Below are 16,750 nucleotides of genomic sequence, written 5' to 3'. Positions count from 1 at the left end.
GCTTGAAATGGTGCTAGTGTGGCCTCAGATTAAATACTCTGCCAAAGCAGGCATTATACTGAAAAAAGATGTAGACAAATGAAAGAGAGTCTAGATAAGACTTGGATAATATGACCTACATGGAAAGGCTGAAGAAGTGGAGTTCGTTTAGTCTAAAACCAGAGCAGGCTGAAAGAGGTCACCATAGCAGTTTCTGATATAGATAAGATTGTCTTGAAGAGGACAGGGATCAATTGTTCTTTATGTTCACAGGGAGGGAGGATGAAGAAGTAGCCCAAAGTAACTACCTTAAGTCAGATCACAGGAAAACTTAAGAATTATTTTTATCTAGAAGGATAGACAGGCAATGGAAGCGGCTCCATGTTTTGCAAGTACAGCCATGCTGTAGAGAGGTTACTTTGCTGCATCCCTAATTACTGAGGATTTAACAGCAGAAGCAGAGGCTAAAATTTAACACGCTCAGAATAAGAGAGATTTGTGTCACCCATTAGAAGAGCCACATTAAAAAATCATAAGGAGTGGCTTATTTGAACTACTAACTTTTATGTAAATGTCCATAAATCAATCAAACAATTTTGAATAGTCTATAGGAAGATGAATTGTAAAATACTGGTACCTAGCTCATTAGCATTTCAATTAACTACATGACTAGCATATGCATCCAGAAGAAAACAGTCCAAATTATTTTTTATTTAATCTCTATATAAAATATAGCTCCATTAATACAGTAGAGCTTCATTACATCAGGGTTCTGGGTAAGAATGTGTTACAAGTCCATTCTGTTATATATCCTATTTTATTCAACTTCAAGCCACTAATTTTTTCTACAAAGAATTTTAAGAAGAAATTATTTACTTTCCAGTTCAGTGTAACAGAATGTTATTAATAATAAGATTTGTGAGTGTTGTGTTGTGTGCATATTTTAAGACATAAGTTATTTTAGGAATATTCTTCTGTGCAGGATATCTGCTGTGAACACCTAAATGCGGGAATGGCAATTCAGATTTTAATAAAGCAGCCTTTCTAGTGCTAGTCACTGAATCTCAATAGTTAATGAAGTACAACAAAATCAAAGTATTTTAAGTTTTATTACAAAAGCCTTTTCCCTCTATGTTGCTCAGTTTTCACCCAGCTCTTGCAACATCAACATTTCATTGTTTTTCCAGTAAGTCTTCCAGCATATATGGGGATTATGCTTCTTTTTGTCTTACAAAACTTTTCAAAACAACAGACAAAACCTTTTTCAGGCTATAGTTCCAGATGGTATTAAAAAGTGAGCAAGGAACAGACCCAATTTTCTGTCTTTTGCAGATGACCTTTCATACAAAAAGTATATTTCTATATTTCGGCACTTGGTGGTTTCAAGAGCCTGCAGATACAAAGTGTCAACATGGTTGACATGATGAATATTTTCAGTATTAGTTTTGGAAGTACTGGAGTATGAAGAATGCTTAAAGAAGGCTGGTTAGATGATCTCACGAGACTGAAATATCCATTACAATGCACTGCAGGTATTACAACTCATTTAGGTAGCCATAACATGTATGTGAACTTCATACCTTTAGCTAGTGCCTAGAGACATAAAAAAGAAAATCAAAACATCTCAGCTAATTTATTAAGCACAAGGTAAAAGTTTTGCATCTTTAATAATATCATCTAAACCTAAAATACGACTGCAACACCTGACTCATGTATTTGCACTGAAACAAATGCCACTAGGAGCAGATTGGCCTGTTAGTGGAGGAATGTCAGTAGTGTGCAGTGTGGTTCTACTCATGCATAATGCAGACTGCTCTGTACACACAGAAACATGGAATAGAACTGGTCAAACAACATGCCAGGCAATCCATTTTCTTTAAAGTTTCAGTGTGGTGTACTGTTTCCTCAGAAAAATCCTGTCTTCAGAAGAGATGCTAATCAGATCCCAAAAGGGAATGCAAGTGTTTGAGCTCTGCTCATACAGCTTCTTCTCTACCACAGCTGACTCTTTGCACAATCCAAAATTAACAACTCCAAATATCTTTCCAAGAACAAAAATTTGATGATCAACCAAGGAAAAATAATGTCTGTGTGTAACAGGAACAGCTATCAATATGTTCTGTAGCAGTATTTTTCCCTGCTTAACATATTCTTGTGGGAATTTTCCTCAAGGCAAAACCCCAAATCAGAACAGCACGAATTAGAAAAATGGATTCAGCAAACAAGTGTAGGACTGGGTCCTGGAGTCAACAACCACATCTAGGTGTAGGCTGTGGAATATTATTGCTGATGTGACTTGCAATTGCATGTACAATTTGGGTAACTGCACACGCAAATAAACTTTCATGCAGGAACTTTCATGCCAATTAGGCAAGCAACTGCATAAACATTTGCATGCACAGAGTACATGCCTAAAATATCTGAAATAAAAATCAATGCACAGTTTCAATTCTTTTCTCTATTAAGATACAGGATCAGAAATCTGGGCAGTGTTGATATTGGACCATCATTGACTTTAATAAGCCAAACATCTGGAGATTTCTGAACCACCATTTTATAACCTACATTTATAAATTAAGTTACTAATATGACACAGTTTTCAGATGTGTATGTTTTTCTTGGAAAAGACGTAATATATTTCAGACTAAAAAGCTGTATCGTCTATTTGAAATCTCATCAGTTTTAACTAATAGATTCCAAGCTGTCTCAAGTGTAACACTTGTCTATGACAGCCACTTACTTTTGTGTATTTATAGTCTGTATTTAAAAAGATTTATTTTTTAGACAGTGGGTAGAAGGTGTAAACAGGGAAGAAATGATCCTATAAATGAATAAATGAAAAATAGTGAAACTGTATATATATAAAGTACTGTCAAGAATACAAATTTAAATTTTAAAAGATGATAACTGAAAATGAAGAATCTTTAAGAGCCACTGGTAGCCATAGCAACCATAGCTTCTCCAGAAATTAACATGATTTAAATAAGGTCAGTACCTGCTTAGTTGGAGAGTGTAGTTATTTAGCAATCTTCTGAATAATTTTGACTGTATTCTGCACATTCTACAAGTACAATAATCTTCTTAGCTAGCACTTTGGTTGCTGAGATTGGGACCTTAATAACTAACGTAAGGTACTGGTTGTACTGGCTGCCCTCTACTTTTATTGAATTAAGACATTTGCAGCACCAGCCTCCAAATCAGGCCATAATATTGGACCTTAATATAAAAACTCAGACACAAATGCAGTCTTGATCTGCTGTGTTAGACCTTTTCAGTGCTGAATCAGCTTGCACGTAAAGGGAGACATAGCTGCTCTAGTTAGCTCAGTTACAAATTAAAGTGTGTGGCAGCACAGCACACCAAGTCCAGAAAAGGCTGGAAAACCCAACTGAGCAGTAACTAGTGGCTGCTCCATACCAAACTCCTTATTACCATTTCTAAACTTGTTAGCTCATAAAAACAGTGAAACTGGCCTTCAGCTATGATTACTGCAGTGATAAAGACATAGGAATGTACTCAAAGAGCCAACAACTTACCATTACTATTTCATTTTCCAGAGACAGGTTTAGAACAATGATCAATGTCCTGGGAGATGCGCTGGCTGCTGGGATCATGGCCCACATCTGCCGGAAGGAGTTTATCAAGGATGGTGATGAGGTAACAACGCCATGAGCCAGGGTGTGCCAGCATGTGCTGTATTATGGCAAAGAACCTGCAAGCTCTCAGCCTCCCACATTTGTTTCATCTGGTTTATAAAAAGTGTTTCAAAGAGAGGACAGAACTGGGCAATGTGCTGCTTAGCTGGATGGGGTGGAGGGGTCCTTTTCCATGAGGTCATGCAGAAAGCCACTCAGGTTCAAAGCCAGCCAGCCAGCAGTGTCTGGCACACTGGGGCTGGGAGCAGGAGAAGCAGCCGCACTGTCCTGCAAATGCATGAGATGGTGGGATTGTGAGTTCCTCACTCAGTACCCAAGTCCTGACCAGCCAGTACGTCATCCATCTTCTAAAAATGTGACCAGCAACAGAGCAGGGTGACAAATGTCCTTGGGTATCTGTGCATAGAGGGAGGTAAAGGTATCTATGAGTGCATATATGCATAATCAGTAAGCTCACAACAAAAGCAGCTACCCTCCGTGTTAGCATTACCTGAAGTCACCACTGCGATAATTTCCATTGTGGACTATCACAAGCACATTGCTCCATTCTAGACTTCATTCTCAGGCATCTTCATGACTTCTACATTTAATACAAGTCCCTCCTTACATCTTTGGTTTTCCTTCTCTATATCTCATTCCATATACCACACATACCTCTGTATTCTGCCCCTGCCCCACTCCACTGCTATGCTTTTTTTCCTTCCTCCTTGGCATGCCTCATTCACTCTTCCCTTATATCAGGAACTCCTTCTCATGCTATTCCTTCAGATCCTTAACAAAGGAGATTCCTAATTCCATGAGCCCATCATGCTTGGAGGTGCTAATCTCCAACCATTTAAAATCATGGCAGACTCTCACTACCTTTCTTCCACAAAGACAGAATAGTTTATGCAGAAAAATTTCTTCATCAGAACTGATTTTCACAAGGCATACTTCATTTCTGTGCACCATTTGTAGTATTCTACAAAGAATAACAGTATTAATAGCAAAGATTTATTTCTATTATTATTTCTCCCATTTTACAGACAGTCTTTCTGGTAAATCCCATTCTCATGCCTTCCTGCAACATGCATTTAAAATTCCTGCTCTTTCATGTTTTATATAGAAAGACGGGCCTTCTCCTCTGAGGTACTTAACACCTGCAGTAATTACTGATGACAGGATTAGGCCTGAATATATGGGCTACACAAATAGCTACAAAAAAACTAAACATTCAACCTAATGGTAAAGTATGTCATCCGGAACAAAGCCAGAAGTGTAGACTGTGTTCCTGCATAACACAGGCCTGACATTTCACTGCTGTATTTAGAAGTCAGTCAGAACTGAAGAAGAGATGTTTCAAGAATATAAAATCCCTCCTAAGGGATTATTTAGTCATCTGTGATGAGATTTTCTTTGCATCATGCTCTGTAATTGTATTAAAATATACCATTCTTCTGCCATACATTTTGGCTGCATAATTTGTGGAGTTAGTAATGTATACCCAAAGGCCAAATTTTCTCAGATGCAAGCCCACCTCTTTTCTCTGCCAGTATTTCAGTATTTATGTCATTTTTCCCATCAGAACTTCTGGTTTGATGTAAAGGACGCTTCAATATTTAACTTAGGAGTTAGTCAGTAAAATCCTCTTTATTTCTTTATAAAAAGTGCAAACTGAAAAGACAAGTGTTAGTTTATTGGGTTAGAAGAAAGCAGAAGGCAACAACAAATGGCTTACTGGTTTATGTAATTGCACTTGGGAGTGAGCACTGCCCAAAGCTCAGCATACTGGTCATAGAGAATCCGTAACTTTTGAATTCATCCCTGAAATTCTAGTCTTTATTTACTCTACTTGTATTGCTTTACTAATTCAAGCAGTTATTACTGTAAGTATAAGTGTAATTAGAATTGGGACAGAATTTGCATTTTTACATACTTAGAGACACCTTCACTTTATTCAGATGGTGCAAAGATGCTTTAGTGTATATGAAAAACAGGTCCTGGAAGTCTGTGGCGGTCCTAGATAATCCTGGTGAATGTAAAGCAGACCACAGGCTTTCAAAGTAAAAATTCCTTTCCTGTTATATACAGCAAACAGTGGCAGTATTCCAGATCTTACTGCTTTTCACATAGGTGCCACTGATCTGTGAAACTAAGCCTATTAACATCCATCAGATTGTGGCTTACCAGAGAAATGGCTGTGTGAAGACCATGAATGAATCTCGTGGACCAGAAACAGTGAAAGGGTTTCAGCACCACATACCCGTACAAGTGGAGCAAGAAGAAAGTCCAGTGGAGAATCACACTAAGAAATCCAACAGTAAAGACCACTGCGCTATTGAAATAAATGAACTAGAAACAAATGTGTAACTGCTACACTCAGTGGTATCTCATACCCCAGTGACCTGATACCCAATCTCTACCTCACAGCTGGAAGAGGGACTCTTTGCCTTGAACAGGAAAATATGGAATTATCAGCACCCTGCTTGTACTGGAGCTAGAAGACCAGCTGTGAACGTCAGGAAAGGCACACAGCTTGCAGGAGACATGGGCTTCTTTAGGTGGAAGACTTTAATACTGAAAAATTAACTAATGGATGACTACTGTTTTATTCTGTGCTCATTTGACTCCAATATGGTATTTGACACTCCTTTGGCTTTTTTATTTGACCCTTTTTGATTTTCTAACCAAAGCCTTTTTTTTTTGTGAATCTCAGTAATTATGAACACTGTATTTATGTAGATTTTTTGCTGTGTGAAAATGTTTCACTGAAACTGCTAAAGATACTAATTTTGCTTAATATTCACTAATTATAGAGTTTGTGCTTAGTTTTAGAACAGCAGTAAGAAAATCACACTGGTTTCCTGATCTCAAGGAGTTACATATATTACTAAATAACACTCCAAGCAGAGGTGAAGCAAAGCATGCATTTTTGCAAGAAAGCACATTAAGGTAATTCTGATGGGCCATCTTCAGAGACAAGCATTCAAGTGTGATACATAACACAAATAATTCCTAGGCCACTGCAGAGCACACTTTGCCTTCCAAGTGCCAGATTTATTAACCTTTTTTTAACCTAACTTCAGTAGAGTCAGTACCGTGCACGTGCAGTGGCAGAGACAATGTGAGCCCTAATCCATAAGCACTGGTGCTAATGTGTCCTCTCCTGTACCCTGTAGGCTGTTCTACTGTGAATATGTACAAACCCAAAGCTCAAGCTCATGAACCATATGCTTAATCATAAGGGCAAACTGAACACAAACTGGAACCTGATGATGCTGAGTAATATTGGGGTTTTGTAAGGAGTTTGCTGTGGAAACTATCCTGTTATTTCTCATAATTCAGTGGTTGATCTGTGTTGACTGTTACTCCCTTTCTACTATCTACTGAATCTTTCAGTTACAATAAATTCTGCTGAGTATGTTTCCAATGTTTGTGATAGAGAACATTTTTTAAAAACCTGCCATGTAAAAACAGGCTGGCTGTGCACTTCTACTATTAGTGTCTTCTTATTTCTCTGCCAAAACAGAGAGTGGAAGTGAGGACACCTTTTGAAAAGTTGAGATTCAATCCAGAGGTTACATACTAGTTCATACCAGTACAATTGATCTATTATATTTAGCTATTTGTGGCATATCATTTTCAGATAGCATGTTGCTGGTATTATAATATGCTCCTCTCATCTGCAGAGAAAAAATAACCCAGTCAAAAAGGACAATTTCTGCACTCACCAGAAGCAAAGGTGCTTCATACACGTGAATAATGGTTTTCCTGTAATGTGCATGTTCATCTCTTCTTTGAGGGAGCTCCTGTTCAGACTATTTCTTTTGTCATTCACTAATTAGTTGCCTCAGAGGGCTGTAGTACAGGTAGTTTAATATCAAATGGTAAGACCAGAAAGAACAAACATACACCTTATTTGCCTATAATTCCTCAGAAATTATGTATTAATTTGAAAATACATACAGTTGGTAACTATGTTTCTGATTTGATCCTAGAGTGAAAACTACAAACACGGAACACAAAGAATAGGGAAGAACTGAAATTATTCAGAACAATTTGCTCTGGAACAAGTCCTATAATGGACCTGCTCTATAGAGTGTCATTAAAATGAGTGATTTGGGAGAGCTGAGGCTGGTCTGTGCCTCTCTGAACGGGCAGAAGTGCTAGCTGACAAACACAGCATCTGATACTTTCATCTCAGCAGCACCGGCAGCTCCAGGAAGTCTCCTTCATCCTTCCCCAGCTGTCCATGCCTTCCTGTACTGCCTCCCCTCCTCTCCCAGCTGTACAGACCCAATTATTTATGAGGCCAGATGAAGAATCAGATGAGAAGTATTTTTAATTCGAACCAGTTCACATATGTTTTTAGCACAATCCTAACAGACAGTTGTGTCAACACAAGTGAAGGGGTGACACAGGGACAAGAACAAGCAGCCGGGGATGAAACAGCCTAAGTGCGTGTGGAAAGGGCAGGATCTGCATGCTGACTTTGCCAGCAAGGAAAACAAAGTTTCAAGTTCACACAGTCAATTACAGCTATGTGAAGTGATAGTAAAATCCTGCCAGTCATCTATCACTTTACAATCAGTTTGCATAGATAAAAATGCTGAAGAAAGAGGACAAATAGATCCAAGATTTGGAATTAGTAATTCCAAACTAAGTGGTTTCAAATGAGTCTGCTCACACACCGTACCAAGGTGCCGTGATCTGCCAAGCAGAAAGTGCTGCTAGCCTTACCACCACCTTTTCCTCCAGCCCTACAACTTTGGCTCACTACAAAGTGCAAATCCTTTTGCCTGCTTGCCTGAGACAGCTTACTTTGACACTCTTCAGCTTAGTCATGTCTCACAAGGTCTAAGCCAACTCCAGTGCCAAAAAGCTGTGACTTCTGCAATGAGAACTTCAGGTGAGATAAAGCATCAAAGACCAGAAGAAGCAGCCAGTTGTGCTACACAAGTCCTACACAACAAAGAAAAACACAATTTTGCCCTTTAAACTCTGGCAAGTGAGGAATGCAGAAGTCTCATGTGTGAAGGCATATTTTTATGGAATTAAGAGGCTGTTTTAAAATTAGCCTTCTGCATTTAAGCCCTATCCAAAGAGAGTCCAGTTTTGCTTTGCAAATTTGAAATGCCCTTTTTTTTTTTTTTTTTTTTTTTTTTACATTATATTGTTTGGACCTTTAAAATTGGGGTTTATCCTAATATGTACTTTCCATTCAGCTAGAAGGCAGGCAGTGGTCCAGTTTTTCACCTGTCCTTTAGAATTTGTGGTATCAAATACTGCTAACTGGAGACCTACTTTAAGTCTTTGTTCTGGTAAATATACACTGCTTAGTGTAGTGTGACCTTGACTGGAGCATCTGACTGCTACCACAGTCATTTTGTACTGAAAAGAAGATACTATTGTTAAATGGGGAGAGGCAAACACTGAATTTAAAATAATTTTTATGGTAAGTTTTCCTCCATGTTATCTATTTTCTGTGTCTCATGGTGTTTGCTGTCAAGTGGCTTGACACACAGTGCAATTAGGCTAGCAGTAGGTTCCATATCATATTTTCCAGCTATAATCATACTTTCTTCCAACAAAAATAAGGAAGCTGTTGATTATCAAGTTAGAGTGCAAGCTTTGTGTTGGTAAATATGTTTCTCCTACTTTCAGAGCATAAAACCAAACACGTGACCTTTATAGTCTCAAAACTTTTATATTAAAAAAATCAATCAACCAATCAATCACTAATTACAACAGTTTGCATGGAATACTTTCAAGTATATGCTGAAAGAACATATTTCTTAACTGGCAACATTCAACATTTTGATGTTGCCTCCTCCTGCTAAAAAGAAAGGGAACTTACCCAATTAAAGTATACTCAAGACACACTAGGGGAGAGTGTTGAGGAAGGAGAGAAGACAGTTAAGAAGGGCGGTTCATTGTATACAACTAAGGAAGAAGTAATTTGGGAAGTAACCCAAATTAACACACAGTTATCAGAGACAGTCGTTTTATGCTGGTTAATTTGCAACTGCATACTACTGAAAGGAAAGAAGCCACTGCAGATTGTTGTGGCATAAAACATTATTAAAGACATCTTAAAACAGGTTCTTGAGGATTGTGCCAATGCCAAGGAACTTTTGAAGTGTTGAATTGCTGTAATAAATCCTTGTGCAAGAATTAGAACTGAGAGAAAGAGACATAACCAGAGCACTTACGCATCCCATTAACTCCCAAGAGCTTTTGGCTGCCAACCTAAATACAGAAGTTTATGGAACTAATACAGTTACTCATATTCTCAGCTAGCCTTAATTGATGCCACTTAAATTACTTAATTGCAGCTAAGCTTATTTGTGCCACCTGAACAAGTATAACAACAAACAAATAAGATGATCTAAATAATTAACCAAAATATTCAATTGTAGACTCCCTCTGTTACTAGCAATTCTAAAGCCCTTAGAAAATACAGTAAATGTAACATCCCCATTTGATGAGCTCTCGCTTTCAATTCTACAACAAACAATTTTAATCCCTTTTTAACAACAGCAAACTGATTTGTAATACTTTCAAAGTAAATGGAAAGTTTCATCTTCGAGCCAGATGGATAGTCTTGGAAATGACCTCAGTCCTTCCTGTGCTTTCCATAAAAATGAGGTAACTACTAGCAGAAGGTGGTTGATGTGTGCAAGCAAAATGTGTAACCTGGGAAATGAATTGTATTTGGAAAATTCAGGCTGCCTTTGATCTTGCCCAATGCGAAGTACTCCTGTATCTGTGTCTCTACTGAATGACCAGGTGTGTTTTTACACTAAGACAGCTATCTTTCATTACAGTCACAGTGGCAATGAGGAATTGCTGGTTTTCCTCTCCAGGCACTACGCCGGCTGAGATCACAGCCCTCCAGCTGAGGACTAAATACAGTGGGGAGAGAAAGCAATGTAGGTTTTTCTACAGGGATGCTACTGCTGCCTATCTAGCAGTGGGGGAGCACATCTTTTTGCAATAATAATGGCTGGAAAATATATGATTTTGCTGCATTTGGAAAAGAGGCTGCAGAATAGACAAATTTAATACATCCATTCACTGAGGGCCAAGCTGAAAATGAAATACATGTATTCAATTTCTCACTTTAGCCTATGATTTCACATACCACTAAGAAGGCAATATATGCTCAAAAATTACATTCCTCACTAACTACTTTGAAGCATACTGTTTGATACTTCTGGAATATATAAGAGGGTTTTTCCCACAAAACCCCAAGTGGATGAGATCAATAGCGCAGGAAGGGAGGTCACTGCTTAAATTCAGTTCATTATTCACTATCTCAGACTTCTCATGTGATCTCATGGTCAAGTGACCACAAGAATGCAGGGTTTGCTTCCATCTATAAACAGGGGAAAATGGTTTTCTAATTCAGCAGGGTGTTTCATGGTAAGGATAAATCGGCTGAAAACTGAAACAGTTACATAACACATTAAAGGGGACTCATATGATTACATTGGATTAACCACTCCTGTCTCTCTGGAAGCACAAGATCACTGCTCACAATATTCACAGGAATTGCCAGGTTCCTGTTTTAAGTGACAAATCCTCAGATTCCGTTATTTATGAAGTAGTGACAGTTGCATCTCCATAGCCTAGAAGATGATATATGGGAATGGATTTGGCACGGCTGAGATTTTTGGCAGATTTGTGTCACAGGATATTTTAGATATTTCATGGGCTGTCAAAGTAAAATCATAGCAGCCTGTTACTGAGAGAGTTGTATTTTGGGGAATGAATAAAGGCTTCAGGAAGACAAGATGGTGAGTATTGCTAGATGAAAAGTATTTCATCACTTTTCCTGGAATAGAATCAAACCTCCTTTCCTTGCTGGGTCCAAAATGAGAAGGTACCAACAGATGGAGATGTAGGGATGGAGTAAGCCAACCCTCTCTTCACAAACCTTCTTGCGGACAGCTACTAAAGACAGGTCTGCAGGTATCCACAAGCACACCCCATCAGAGCTAATTCTAATTCTTTGCTATCCCTCACTCACTGAAAATTATTGGAACAGACTACGCAGTTAATGGAACAACTTTCCTTCTATTTGGGATATGATGACTTGTACTCCCACAAAGACTTTTGGTGGTAGAGTGTCCTGGTTTTGGCTGGGATAGAGTCTAAACCACGGCATAGGGCATCCTGTCCTTCCTTCCAAACTAGCATGGAGCATTCAGTCCAGCACAAGAACAAGCAAATATTGTCCCCAAAGTGTTTTCAATTAAGTCATTATAAAGCCCTGAACTTCCCATGCCACTGGGAATTACAGATGTGCTCAGGGTTGGTCACAATTCCGCTTTTCAGGTTCCATTGTAGTTTTTCTTCTGTAAGGTACAGAGTTCTGCATCTGTTGCTTTAAAAGCAGTCATCTTTCATCACAGAGAGGTATCTCCATTTACTTTCAAAATGAAACACACACTTATATGTGTCTGCACATAATGCAGCTAATTGTTGCTTTTGAACTTTCCTAATAAGAATATCTCTAGCTTTTTTTTTTTTTTTTTTTTTTTTCCCCTGAAGAAGGCTATTTCAATAAGATGGAAAAAGCAGGGGAAGCAAAACAAAAAGTGTTTTATGTTCACAGATATCTCACATTACATCTGCTACAAATACTGTATGGGCTAAATGGCAAAACCAAAAGAAAAACAAGACTGACCTTGAGATGTTTCATTATGATTTCATTGCTTCTAGTGGTTTTATTGGGTTTTACCACCAGGCTATTAAAAACATGTGGAAATTATACAGAACTAAGTCAAACTGAGTATTTTCAACCCTAATCTTCCATCTTCTTTTCCGTTTAAATACTTTAAATAGTTCTTTTATATTTCATGAGTTTTCTTGAAAACAAACTCAACATACAGAGATTTAGGTAGTATATATTTTATTGGTAGTTTGATCAGTAAATGTATTATCGTTGTTTTAGAATAAATCATCCAATCTTCTCTTTTTTTTTTTTTTTTTAACAGAAGAAAGCATTTATCTGACATGAAATCATTCCTCACCAAGTATCTGGGAAGGAAGGAATCAGGATGGACAGGAGGGTATCAGTTCAGCACTGTGGTTGGAGCTAGCTCTAGCAGAAAGTTCGGAAAGGAAGTCTCAAAGCTCTCGGAGGGAGAGAGTTTCCACTGTGACTGCTCATTCTCAGTTGTTTTCTCACTGGTGCTGTGCACAGGACTAATGTAGAGCTCCGTACTGTACTTTCTGCTCAAATAATCTACAGCTCTTCAGAATAAATTTCACAAAAAGTATTAGAGATTATCTGCATTCCAGATGTTTTGTTCATCCCCTCTCTGAAAACAGTTGAGAACAACCTGGAAGACTCACTTTGGTTGTTCCTGCCTGGTTTGGAATTGGAAGATTAACTTTGGTTCTTCCTACCTGCTTTACAGAGAGAGTAGGAACAACTAAAGTGAGTCTCCCAGTGCCAAATCTTCTAAGATGTGGATGATGAGGGTGCCTCACAGTGCAGCAACTCTACTGTCTCCAGCACATTGGTTAAGTGCTTTGAGTTTTATCCCACTGCTACATAAACAGACCTGAGGTCCATCACAAAGAAGGGGAGAGATCTACTAATCAAAGTTAATTATAATTATGTATAAAAGATATAAACTAAATAAGGATTTTTTTAAAGCTAATTTCTTTGATGTCTGTCAACAAACACGCAATTATATCCTAAGTAGTAAAAGGATGAGACTCATTCATTTCTTGTCTGCACCTGGAGCTGAGAATACTGCAGATCAATCTAATTTTTTATCGGAAGCAACATTCTCGGCAGTATCATAATCATATGCTAAAAACAGATTCTGGAACTACTATGGGGAAAACTTGAGATAGCCTGTACAACTGTGCATTAAAACAGCCTTTGCCTGATTCAAAACCATTTAAAGAAGAACTTTATTGATGGACTGTTTAATGTCCTTGGATACTACTGAAGAATTTTTATGGAAACACTTTGTATACTGGATTATTACAACACATTTATCATCCACTGCCTCCACATATATCTCACAGCTGGATAACTTTACAATAGCAGTATGAATCAGAGCTACAGGGCACACCAATATTTTCCTCACTAAAGGAAATAGAGTTCTTTAGGGAGTTTACTCACTGTTCTTATATTAGCAACATAATAAAGCAATTACAATGACCTCTATAAATTAATCCCATTAGAGAAGGAAATATCTCGTAAAAACAAGGCTAAATTCGTGTTATATAAAATTCTGTATATGTTTAAGTTTTTAGGACAACTATTCCCAAACCCAGGAAGAAAGACTCACTAATATTACAGTATAGAGTGGAATCAATTAATAGGATATTGGACTATATCATAAAAGCTTTTCAAGAGACTGCTTCCGATCAAAAATATTATTTGTAAAATATGTCTTTATTCTTATTACTATTTTGTAAGCAAAATTTGTAAGAATGTTAGTGGGCTTAGTCAACATGGTGACAAACAGAATCATAAACTGAACTCTTATTGACCATCAGGAACCACTGGCAAAAGAGAACAACCGTGAAGTTTCAATCAGGCCCCTCCTGCCTACACCCCCTGTGTGGACCACTGAGGAGCAGAAGAAATAGCAGTTGAGTCCCAGGGAGAAGGACACTTCCTGTTCTCACCCGCTTTGTTAATGCAGGTCTGTACCCTCAGTCCTGCATGTACCTAACTTCTGCTACTCCAGATCTTCAGCCTTTTCAGGAAAAAGTCCCCTCTATCCATCTTGCAAAGCAGCAGAAGAAGAGGGGGTTTGCAGCACAGATGCCTTAGGATCAGTCCTGCCAGTCCAACTCTTCAACACCTGCAGGAGTTGGAGGATCCTTTCCCCAACTGCCCTTCTAATGGACAATCCTGTGGTATTTATGGAAGGAAGCTAAGAAAAATAATCCCCAAGTCCTCAAATCAGCTATTTTTTTGTTCAGTAGATCCAGCAGATCTCCACTCCTGCATGGCTGTCTGACCCAGAGCCAGCTGTGCTGAGGGTGGTTGCCATCTCTCAGGGGAAGCAACGCCACAGAGACACTGTGTGGCTGCCAGATGTCTGCAGTTGGCACTTAGGAGCTGCCACTGCTCCCCCAGGGGAGCACTTTGCAGACTCCCTCCTGCCCCACCATATCACTGTTCAAATTTGCTTGAAAGTTTTCCTTTGGAGGCTCTTTTTTCTTTCTTAACTCATTTTTCCTTAGAAAAGCATCTACTTACTGTGTAAAGCGCCTCTTTTTCATTAAATATAACAAACGCCAAACACCACAGCAGGGTGTGGTGAGGCCCTTGAGGTGGAGCAGTAGCCCCCTCACCACACCACAAAGGTCGCCACACGACCCCCCCCAGCCCCTCACCCTCCCTCCCTCCCTGGCAGCATGGCTGCTGGCATCCCCCACAACTCACCCCTCCTGCCAGCTGAGGCTGGGGACTGCAGGTCACCGGCATAGTCCTGTTGTTCCTTGAAGAGGGGCTCCCAGGGCGCCATCTTGGAGGGCGGAAGGCCTCAGCCTCGTGCCACCTCCCTCTCCACATAGGAACTGCCATGGCAAGGGCCTCTCCTCTCCTCACAGTGTGCAGGATGGCACCAGCTCCTTTGTGGGGCTTTTTTGCCGGTTTGGGCCAGGAGGAGCCCTCTACTTCTGTGAATGTGGGGAGCAGAGGGAAACAGGCTCCCCAAGCCCAGTCTGACCCCCGGCATCTCAGCATGGGCCCTGCAGCCCCTCCCAGCCCCCAGGGAGGGAAGAGGGGCCATAACCCTCTTGTGGGGATTTATCCTTGGTCTTTTTCCCCAGAAGCCCCCAAATAACAAGGCACTGGGGTTACCTGGGTGGCAGTGGTGTGGGGCAGGAGGGAGGGGAGTATGCGCAGAGGTAAGGAGTGGGCACTGGGTGCCCCAAGCCTCGGGAGGAGATGGCCAGGGGGACGAGGGGGAGAACGGCTGCAGAATGGCCTGTCCACAGCACAGATGCAGCCAAGCTACGTGCCCACTGTCTGAAATAAAAGCTTAATGTCCAGAGTCTATTTTTGGCACCCGTCGAGTTCTTGATAGCTCATGTGCTGCATGTGTACTCCTGTTGCTGTGAAAATTGTGTCCAATCTCAGAAAAGTCCCACTTCTCCCCCATTACGTGCAGTATTCTCTGTAATGTAGAAACATGGCCTTTAAAAGAGCAAATAAACTCAGACCTCAGTTTGCATACAGGCCATGCATGAATACCAAGCATGTGCAAATGCATACTTAGGAATAAAGTTGCCAACTGAATGTTTTAGACTTCAAGTTTTCACTATTGATACATCTAACTCAGCCTTAAAAACTTTCTATTCTTCTCTTTCCCATATCCAAGGAAGAGAATTGCATGAAAACAATGGTCGTGTTTCCTCTTTCTGACCCAACTTTGTGGCCTAAGGAGAGGCCAGCTTCCCAACTCTGCTCACTTTCACTGAAGGAAATAATAAAGTTACACCCTGTTCCTGGGTCTTGATCCACCCAACATTGGGGTTGGACCTTTGGATTACAGGTACCACACACAGCCAAAAAAATACGTGGGCTTAGTCCTGTGGACTTCTGATTATTCCTCATCATCTCTCTTGGAGCCTTTTATTCCTTTGAAGGAAGGAAACAAACTACTGTTTTAGTTTGACAGTTTTATGAGCAATATCATAGATGATGATGATACCAGATAAGTGAGAAATCAAGCCTGTGGTTCTCCCTCATCAATCATGACATGACAAAAAACTTGACAATCAAGACATTCCTCTTGGGGGGTTTTGAGGCTTTTACTGGGGAAGACAGGTGTCTTTTTTTTTTTTTTTTTTGCTGCTGGAAAACATTGTCCCCTTTATAGTACAGATTCAGTGTGCAATTATTTGGAAATAAACTTGAAAAAGGGTTTTCTAACTCTACTTCGTCTACAGGATATGCTCCTTCAACTATAGGTAGGCTTCCTTTGCCAAAGACCAATGCCTGATTAAGAAGTTTCACAGTGTACGTATCATCCTGAAATTTTAGGCCTGATTTTATGAGGTGCTAAAATATACCCTTACTCCTGCATTCACCACATCAGACTCTCAAGGGATTCAAAGTGAGTCTGGGGCACCTGATTTCTCACAGAATC

The 16,750-nt window shown here is 39.6% G+C and overlaps 1 protein-coding gene across 4 annotated transcripts in view; it reads left to right on the top strand.

Annotated features, from left to right (window-relative positions):
* SLC1A7 (solute carrier family 1 member 7) overlaps positions 1-7,027 on the top strand; it is a 56,296-nt gene extending 49,269 nt beyond the window's left edge. For 2 of the 4 annotated variants that reach the window (XM_009974234.3, XM_033008745.2), the window contains 2 exons: positions 3,537-3,636; positions 5,748-6,161. In XM_009974234.3, coding sequence (XP_009972536.1) covers positions 3,537-3,636; positions 5,748-5,984 — 337 coding nt within the window. In that variant the 3' untranslated portion in view covers positions 5,985-6,161. Of the gene's footprint in view, positions 1-3,536; positions 3,637-5,747 lie in introns of all 4 variants that reach the window. The other 2 variants (XM_033008744.1, XM_033008743.2) reach the window with 2 other exon arrangements.
* Positions 7,028-16,750: the final 9,723 nt, after the last annotated feature.

Source organism: Tyto alba, unplaced genomic scaffold (genome assembly GCF_018691265.1).
Source record: "Tyto alba isolate M040663 unplaced genomic scaffold, T.alba_DEE_v4.0 Super-Scaffold_1000006, whole genome shotgun sequence".
In the NCBI taxonomy this organism is placed as follows: Eukaryota; Metazoa; Chordata; class Aves; order Strigiformes; family Tytonidae; genus Tyto; species Tyto alba.
Note: the sequence above shows the minus strand (reverse complement) of the source record. Positions and strands in the feature narration are given on the sequence as shown.